Genomic DNA, 9545 nt, shown 5'->3' with positions numbered 1-9545 from the left:
GGTTGTAAGCCACCATGTGGTTGCTGGGATTTGAACTCTGGACCTTCGGAAGAGCAGTCGGGTGCTCTTACCCACTGAGCCATCTCACCAGCCCCATGAGTGTTCTGTAAGCGACTTCACACCCCATGTCCTCAAGAGGCCAGGCTTTGAGCCACCATGTGGTTGCTGGGAAACAAACCCAGCTCCTCTGAAGGAGCAGTCAGGGCTCTCTCCCCCTGAGCCATGTCTCCAGATCCGCCTAGCAAATAGTTTTGAATAACGTATCTAGCCACTGTGTAGAAACCAACTGTAAGTAATCTCTTGTTCGGCTGAGCTGATGTGTTGCTCAGTTGGTAGCATGCTTGCTTAACCATGCATGGAGCCCTGTGAAAACAGACAACTCAGGTGATTCAGGCCAGCACTGGGGAAGTAGAGACAAGAGAATCATAAACTCAAGGGCAATCTCAGCCACAGAGCACGTCTGAGAGCAGCTTGGGCTGTAAGAGAGACCTTGCCTCATAAAAGGATGGCTAGTGAGATGGTTAGAACTACTTAGGTCACAGGCCCCAGTTCCATCTCTAGACTCATGAGGTGATGAAGGAACCACCGAGAATTGACCACTGACCTCCATCCATGTGCAGGTTTTGGTACACGCCCTCCCCCTCCCAAATAAATAAATTAATAAATTTTCTAAAAGAAATATTTGTTTAATCAATATTTATCATCAAACATTTAGGATTGTTTTCCAGTTCAGAAAAAAAAATGTTTTGAAGTGATGGAAAGAACAGTCTCTGGACGGGATTCAGAACAACAATGGAGGAAAAGACCCGTAGCCATCTCCTCCTTCCTCTGACCTTGTTACACAGGGTCTCTGCTCAGGCCTTCCAGTCCCACCTAGGGACACCATCAGGGCCAGACCCACAACCAGCTGGCCTCTAACCCTTGCCTCTTTCACGGCAGAGTTTCTGTTTAGTCTGTCACAGCTATGGCATCATTTTCAGGCACAAAGCCCAATCTGGTCCACAGCAGCTTCAGCATCCCGCTCTCCCTGCATCCCCATCCACAGTCTTCCCGTTCACCAAACTCAAGGTCCTCAGTGCTGTGGCAGCACGGACATGGGCACGACATTCTCATACAGGGGCTCCTCTTGCTCCTTCTCTTCGGCCTGCTTCTGGGAACTGCCTCCAGCGTCTGGCTCTTGGACAGTCCCTGAGCTCTCAATGCCATCTCCCAGACCTCTGGGTGTTTCCTCTGGCCTAACTGCGGTGGACTCCATAACCCCGGAGAGCACGGCATCTGGAGCTGAGCCAGTGCTAGCCTGGTTCCGACCCAGAGATCGGCGCAAAGGCTTAGGGATAGCACTCTTTACTTTGGGAGCTGCCTGATCTTTCTGGTAGTTTCCCAAACGACGAAAGACAGACCAGACAGGACCCTCAGGTTTCTGGGGTGTCCCTGCCAGCATATAGATAGTGGCCACAGATCCCGAGCTGTCCTGGATGCCTCCATCGGTGGTCTCCGCACACTCAGCTACCGTCTGGCTACCAGGTGGAAGTTGGCCGTGACTAGTGGCAGGATCTCCAGAGCTTGCGGCTGTAAGAGCATCCTCCTCTGTGTTCACTTGCTCTGGGCCTGTAGACTCCTCCGCCTCCTGCCCTTCAGGATGGGGCTGAGCACCTCTGGAGAGTCTCTTGGGTTTTCGTATGGGGCTGGAGAGATCCCCAGAGCTTCGGCCATTCTGTGGTGCAAACTTCGTGCCTTCAGCAAAGGAGACGGATGGCCTCTTGGCCCTAGCCAGGCTGGAGGTACGTGGAATGGGGAATGGTGTGGAGGCATCCTCAGGGGGAGGGAAGGAGCCTCCAGGAAGGCTAGCTTCTGGCGACTCTTCTTGGGCCATAGGGACCTTCCCTGGCAGGGGAGAAAACAGAGGAACTTCAGCTGCTCTGACCTTTCCAGAGGCCTCAAGATGTGGCAGGGAAGAGTGAGGCAGGAGAGAGGCTGGTGTAGTAGACACCTCTCCTTTGCTCTTTTCTCTTTACCCATCCTTGCTTTGAACCACTGCACACTGCATTTTATCCAAAACACCATTACTGCTGCCAAATTTTCGCTTGGCCAATTCCTACTGATTCAGTTAGACACAGCTATTACTAACAGGCATATTCCTTAAGCCCAGTTACCTCAGGCATGGGTAGCTTCAGAGTCCCTCCTTTTTGTTTGTATGCCCCACTAAAGCATGACAGTTGTGGCTGTCCTCTGAGCTTAGCAACTGCCATGTTGGAGTGTTCACCTGTGCACTTGGAAAAAGATGATCCCAGCTGGGTTTGCTGACTGTTTCCACCCCCTCATGGAGAGATGGGTTAAGAGGCATTTACCTGAGCCTCCAGCCCTCCTGATGACCTGTTCTATGCAACTCTACCTTAATTGCATGAGGCCTATGGGGAGGGGCCAGAATATATAAGCTGCAGAATATATAGGAGAGGAAGGCTCCATCATGTGGCTGGGTAAGCCCACATCCCTATGGGTGAAGGCCTTCTAGATATGGCCTATTGCTGGGAGGAGCGCCTGTACCCTGTAAATAGCCCTTTACCTATGCTCTATATGAAAACCTAATAAATTCATTGGTTCCCAGAACAAGCTTTGGTAGCATCGTGCCTCTGTTGTTGGGACCTTCATTTTAGGAGAAGGGGTAGAGGTCGCTTATGTCTCCCTCTGGGAAGGAATTTTAGCAACTATGACACATTCTGTCCTCTACTGTCAGGTGACATATCTTTTTACATCTCCATCCATCCATCCATCCATCCATCCATCCATCCATCCATCCATTTATTTTGAGACAGGGCCTCTTTACACACTCCTGGCTCTCCTGGAGCTCACTATGTAGACCAAGCTGGCCTTGACCTCAAGCTCACAAAGATCCACCTGCCTCTGTCTCCCAAATGCCGGGATTAAAGGCAATGTGCCACCATACCCAGCGTGGCATTGTCCTTTTTGCTGTTCACTACAAGCTCTGTGAGGACAGGATGTTTCTTTGTTCTGAACTTGTTCTCAGAGCCAGAAACAGCAAGTGGAAGAAAATAAAGCGCGGACAGACATCTGCCAAAAGAACACGGAAGGTGCCACCGTGGTGGGCAAGGCTACCTTCTCGAGGTGGCACGGAGTAGGCATGAGCTTCATCCTCTTCTCCAGAGTCAGGATCAGAAGAGAAGGAGTCGTCAGAGGCCCAGCCGGCAGAGGGGGGCTCAATGAAGCTGTGGTTGAAGGGGACCTCCGGATCGTGATGAGAAACTGCAGGGGGTTCAGGTCAGGCGTGGGGCCTCATGGGAAGCCTTGTCCCACCTTAGCCCTAGACTCCTGTCCCTGATTCCCAGTGCCCACTTACCTGTCACCCAGGGTAGCTTGTAGTTACTGAGGGAGCCACAGGGCAGTGCCGAGCCTAGGTTGGTGAGGGCCCCCCATACCTGCTGCTTCATTCTGAAAAAGGCAGCCCCATTTCTCTCAGGCCTGAGAGGGTGGCAAAGAGAGGGTGATCAGTGTACAAGACCTAAGGGAATCCATGTCAGACTGGCAGGATGTTTCAGGTGACCACATCTACTTCGGTGGCTCTGCATATTGATGACAGAATAAAATCCAAAACATGGTGTCCAAAAATCTAAGTCACAGAAGGCAGCACAGCTCCAGATCACTGAACCTGTAGGCTGCGATCCCTTTGGCAAACTTCTATCTCCAAATATTTGCATTATGATTCAAAAGGAGTAGCAAAATTACAGTTGTGAAATGGCAATGAAAATCATTTTATGGTTGGGGCAGAGAGTGTCACCACAACAAGAGGAACTAATCCCAGCACTCGGGAGGCAGAGGCAGGCTGGTTTCTAAGTTCGAGGCCAGCCTGGTCTACAGAGTGAGTTCCAGGACAGCCAGGGCTATACAGAGAAAAACCAAAAAAAAAAAAAAAAAAAAAAAAAAAAAAAAAAAAGGAAGGTTGAGAACCGCTGCTCTAGATAGAGACAGGCAAGTCTGGGTAACCATGTCGGCTCTGATTTCACTTGTCTTGGCCTCCCTCTGTTGTAAATCTGATAGAGGGTTTGGCACGGCCCAGAACCAAGTACAAAGACTAAATGCCTGCAATGGTTTCTCAGAAACGTAGCTCTTAGGACTCTCATCCTGGCCGAATACCACTCTTCACCAGCCACTCTACTGCATCTCCAAACCGGAGTGACAGTTTGTCACTGTTCTCTGGCAGCCTCTGGATAGGTCCTCATCTTCTTCTGGAGGGTAGGGGGTAGACCAATATGCTCATTATGAATGCCTTACAGCACAGCGGACCGAATCAAGGCTCAGGGTCTACTATGGTGACACATTCCTAGACTCCTAGCACTCCAGGGGCTGAGGAATGAAGGTATCCACTTCATGACAGCCTGAGCTACAGAGTAAGGTATTTTATCACAAAGCAAGCAAGCAAACAAGACGGTGGGTGAGCTCAGTGGTAGAGTACTTGCTTAGCATGAGCAAGCCCCAGCTCTCATTCCTAGCATGATGGAGGAGAAAGAACACTGGGCAGAGAATCCAAAAAGCCAGGCAGGGCCTCTGTGTGAGCCCAAAGCAGCTGAGACCCCATGAGCCTGAGCATCTTTGTAAATTGAAGAAATGAACCCTCCATTACCACATTCCCTGTTCCAGACTCCCATGATGTGGTGGGCCCAAGGGACCAAGAGATGCGAGAATGAACTCCTGGGTCTCACTGGCCCTTCCTCCATAATCTATTCCTCAGGTTTTTCCCTCTGCAAAACCACGGCTCGGACCTCTCTGTCCCTCCCTTTTCTGACGGTTTGAAGTCTTGTCTCTTCCCTTCTCTGCTGAGCTGTGTGGGTTCTCCTCTATCCCAGCCCTCGCAGCGCTATCATGAGCTCAGCCTTCTGCCACAGGTTTGACTCTGAGTCCCCTGCCACCCAGTACCCCTGCTCATTCATATCCATGTGACTCAGACGCTTCCTTGTCAGAAAGCCATGCAGTTCCAGGCTTTAGTCTGTGTCACTCCCTGAAGAGTGAAAAGTTCAGCCCTTCCCCACCCCCAAAGGAACCTGCCTAACCGCCAGTGTTTACCTGTCCTTGGGGTCCAGTCGGGTTCCTGAGCAGCAGTAGGCACAGCAGACAATGCCCATGAGGAGCAGCAGCAGAGGTACCAGGATGCCCACAATGAGGGCGTTCTTACCATGACGGCCTAGGGACACGGGAGATGGTGACATATTTAGGGCCTTTGAGGCTCCTGTCTCTGGAGTGTGCCCGCTCCTTCCCTGCAGCCCGTGGAAATGACCAAATGTTCCTCCGTGCTCTCCCCATTTACCCAGCTGGCAGGTCCCAGACACAGGGTGGCAGAGCCCCTCTGGGCATTGGCAGGGGATAGAGCAGTTGTTTCCATGGAAGCCAGATGGGCAGGAACTGTTGCAGCTAGGGGTACATAACAGGAAAGGCAGGCTAAAGAAAGGCACCGCAGAGGGGAAGGGAAGGTAATTTCTGGATACTGTTCCTGGGTTCTGTCAGGAGACCTTTCTGACTTCTAAGTCACATCCTAAGTGGCCCTTTAGTGTTGACAGTGCTTAACTGTAGAGACTTTGGGTGACAGCCCTCATCCCTCAGCCTTAATGTGGGAGAAGCAAGATGCCTTGCATCAAGACCAGCCCTGCCCCTAACTCCCTGGACCTCCATCTCTTTCTTTGTAAAACAGGTCTCCTTCACATGACCCTATGTGCTGTTCTCTACACAGACATCTGCCTGGGGTCGCTGACTGCTTGATACCTGAAGAACTAGAGAGGGGGTCAGTGGGATCTGAGTCCCACCCCTAAGCAAATGAGGCACTAACTCATTTTTCTTCAGATATTTTTCTTTCCCTTTAAAAATTATTTTTAGGGGACTAGAGAGATGGCTCAGTGGTTAAGAGCACTGACTGCTCTTCCAGAGGTCCTGAGTTCAATTCCCAGCAACCACATGGTTGCTCACAACAATCTTCAGTAGGGTCTGATGCCCTCTTCTGGTGTGTCTGAAGAGACACATATACATAAAATAAATAAATAAATAAATAAATACTTAAATTTTTTTTCTTTCCTTTTAAAAAGTTTCATTTATTTTTTAGTCCTTTTAGATTAACCCCTGAGTTTCCTCAGAAGGTGCCACCCCACACCAGCGAACTAACACCCTCATTACAGGGTGGAAGAGAGGCTTTCTGGGAAATGGAGAGACTCAGTGGGGGACATTTAAGAAACATTACACAGAGGTCTGACCTCATCTCCCATAATCCTGTGTCCCCCCCAAGGCCTTGTCCTTACCTGGTCCCCCAGTAGCCAGCACTGCAGACACATTCCCCAGTCACCGCATCGCAAGTCCCCTGAACACAGGCAGGGCAGGTAGAGCTGCAACCCTTTCCAAAGGTACCAAGGGGACAAGGGTTCTCACACCTGAGATTACACGAGGGAAGCACGACTCAGAATTGGGAGGGCAGGAAGGTCCCACAACATTTCCCATCTTCCTGGACATGGGGTCCCAAAAGGGCCATTCCCCTGCCTCAAAGATCAAGTGCACATGGCCTTGAAGCTAGAGCCAAACCCAAGTGGGTGATGAACTACAGGTCCCTGAGGGATAAGGAAAGGACTAAGGAGGAGGCAGCTAGATGTACATCCTTCCTAGAGCCCCTCCAGAACCTCTTTTCCCCCTCAGCCCGGCCAGGAGGCAGTCCCTGAGATGGGTGAATGTAAACTTTATGGAAGTGAAGGTCCTCCGGGGAAGAACATCTGGGCTCCGGGTGGAAGAGAAAAATGTGCTCTGAGCAAGGTAGCCTCTCCCTCACCTGTGCCCCAGCCAACCGGGGTCGCAGTGCTGGCAGTGCCCAGTTTCTGCTTGACAGGGCTCCCCAAGCCGGCAGCGGGGGCACTGCCCAGTGCACCTCTCACCAAAGGTGCCTGCAGGACATGGCTGCTTGCACTGAGTCCCGTTCCAGCCTGGCTTGCAGGACTCACAGTTGCCGGTGACTGGAGAGCATGTGGCATTCGGCTCACAGTGGCCACAGCTGGCAAGAGAAAGGGATCATGGGAGCCCTGGGATTAGACGGAGAGCCATACCTTCCAGCCTGTGAATGGCCCACATTGTCAGATCTCGGGGCACTGGAGAAATCTGGGTCGCAGATGGACCACTCAAGCTAAACCCTCAGTTTTTCTGTGTTGTACACTGGAAAGGCTGGGCAGATGGTCTCTGAGGGAATTCCAGGTCTCTAGTTTACTCCTGACTCCCTGCTCTGTGACTCATCCTTCCCTGGGTTCACAAAGGATGCTGGGAGCCACCAGCTCAGCCAGAGCAACCATGTTACCTCCCACCCCTCACTTCCCTCCCACTCAGCCCTCTTGCCCCCCTTTCTCTGCTGTTTCCCATACCATACAATCTTTGAGGTTAGGACAGAGTGGCTAGGGACAGAGACACAATGTCACATAAGAAACCGCTCAGGTGCCGGGTGGTGGTGGTGTACGCCTTTAATCCCAGTACTTGGGAGGCAGAGGCAGGTGGATTTCTGTGTTCAATGCCAGCCTGGGCTACAGAGTGAGTTCCAGGACAGCCAGGGCTACACAGAGAAACCCTGTCTCAAAAAAACAAAACAAAACAAAACAAAACAAAAAAAGAAACCCTGTCTCAAAAACAAACAAACAAACAAACAAGCAAACAAAAAAAGAAACCGCTCAGGAGGCTGTAAGAGGAGAGCCACTTGAGCACAGGAGTTTGAGACTAGCCTGGGGAACCTACAGAGACCCTTTCCCTTTTTATTTAATTTTTAAGGGTAAATTAGTTTAACTATAGTGAAAAAATCTACAATCTTCTTGAACACACACACGGTATAGCTTTTTAAGCCAGTGGAAACCCCCCCCTCCTCCTCTTCCTCCTCTCTTCCTCCTCCTCTGCCTCCTCCTCTTTTTAAATGTGTATGGGTATGCCGGGCGTGGTGGCGCACGCCTTTAATCCCAGCACTCGGGAGGCAGAGGCAGGCGGATTTCTGAGTTCAAGGCCAGCCTGGTCTACAAAGTGAGTTCCAGGACAGCCAGGGCTACACAGAGAAACCCTGTCTCGAAAAACCAAAAAAAAAAAAAAATGTGTATGGGTAATTTGCTTGCATATATGTATGTACACCACTTGCGTGCCTGGTGACCAAGGAAGCAGGAAAAGAGCTTCAGCTCTTCTGAAACTGGAGTTCCAGATGATTTCAAGCCATCATGTGTGTGCTGAGACTCAAACCCTGGTTCTCTGCGAGAGCAGCCAGTGCTCTTCTTTGCTGAGCCATCTTCCTAGCCATCCAAGCTTTTGTCTTCTTTCTTTTTTTTTTTTTTTTTGTTTGGTTTGGTTTTGGTTTTTTCGATAAAGGGCTTCTCTGTATAGCCCTGGCTGTCCTGGAAATCACTTTGTAGACCAGGTTGGCCTCGAACTCAGAAATCTGCCTGCCTCTGCCTCCCGAGTGCTGGGATTAAAGGTGTGCACCACCAAGCCCGGCTGATAGACCCTTTCACAAGGATCACTTATCAGATATCCTGCACACCAGATATTTACATCACAATTCATAATGGTAGTAAAAGTACAGTTATGAAGTAGCAATGAGGATAATTTCATGGCTGGATGGGTCACCACATCATGAGGAACTGTATTAAAGGGTGGAAGCTTTAGTAAGGTTGCAAATCACTGTTGGTATAGGATTCAGTTTCCAGCACCCACATGGTGACTTACAGCTGTATATAACTCCAACTCTAGGGGACCTCGTGTCCCCCTCTGGAATCTGCATGCATTTTGTGCTCAGACATACATGGTGGAAAAACACTCACATGTGTAAAATAAAAATAAGGATTTTTTTTAATTCAAAAAATAAATAAATGAAAAGATAAAGAAAATAGAAATTATTTCATCATGATGGTTAGTTTCAGGAGTAACGCATCTTGATTTTCCAGTGATGCTGATAGGAACCTGACTCCTCTCTGCTGATACTTGATCTTCTGGGATCCATTATCAGGGAGAAAGGGTAAACACAAAGTGTAGCTGAGCTGGGTGTGGTGGTTCACAGTTCCAGTACTCTGGATGGAGGCAGAGGCAGGAAGACCTCTGCAAAGTGAACAGTGGCCTGAGATACACAAAAGACCTCGTCTACAAAAAAACAGCAGTTTGTCTGATTCTGAATAGTACTGGCGGTGGGGTGTGGGGGAGGGTGGTTACTACAAACTGGGAGTTGCAGCTTGGACCTGGAATCCCAGCGCTCAGGAAACAGAGGAGGAAAGATTGCCTGGGTTATATAGTGAGTCCCAGGCCTGTCTGGGCTACAGAATGAGACCCATCTCAAAAATATCAAAGAAAAGGGGTGGGGGAGGAGCTGTGTGGCTGCTGTGGTATGAGGGCTTGGGAGGTGGAGGCAGGAGGATCAGGAGTTTGAGGTCAGCCTAAGCCACAAGAGATTGGAACCCACACCAAAACCAAACCAAACAAAACAGAAGAAAGAAAGGAAGGAAGCAAGCAAGAAAACAAGGAAGGGGCTGGAGAGATGGCTCAGTGGTTAA

At 50.1% G+C, this 9545-nt stretch overlaps 1 protein-coding gene across 2 annotated transcripts in view; it reads right to left on the bottom strand.

Annotated features, from left to right (window-relative positions):
• Window positions 1-665: 665 nt before the first annotated feature.
• Window positions 666-9545, bottom strand: part of Scarf1 (scavenger receptor class F member 1) — a 13020-nt gene continuing 4140 nt past the window's right edge. The window contains exons 5-11 of one of the 2 annotated variants that reach the window (XM_021177678.2): window positions 6815-7033; window positions 6297-6425; window positions 5318-5421; window positions 5077-5194; window positions 3356-3477; window positions 3115-3261; window positions 666-1884 (exon numbers count right to left, since the gene is read on the bottom strand). In XM_021177678.2, coding sequence (XP_021033337.1) covers window positions 1073-1884; window positions 3115-3261; window positions 3356-3477; window positions 5077-5194; window positions 5318-5421; window positions 6297-6425; window positions 6815-7033 — 1651 coding nt within the window. In that variant the 3' untranslated portion in view covers window positions 666-1072. The remainder of the gene's footprint in view (window positions 1885-3114; window positions 3262-3355; window positions 3478-5076; window positions 5195-5317; window positions 5422-6296; window positions 6426-6814; window positions 7034-9545) is intronic. The other variant, XM_021177679.2, reaches the window with a different exon arrangement.

This window comes from Mus caroli, chromosome 11, assembly GCF_900094665.2.
Source record: "Mus caroli chromosome 11, CAROLI_EIJ_v1.1, whole genome shotgun sequence".
Lineage (NCBI taxonomy): Eukaryota > Metazoa > Chordata > Mammalia > Rodentia > Muridae > Mus > Mus caroli.
This window is presented reverse-complemented; position numbering and strand designations above follow the sequence as displayed.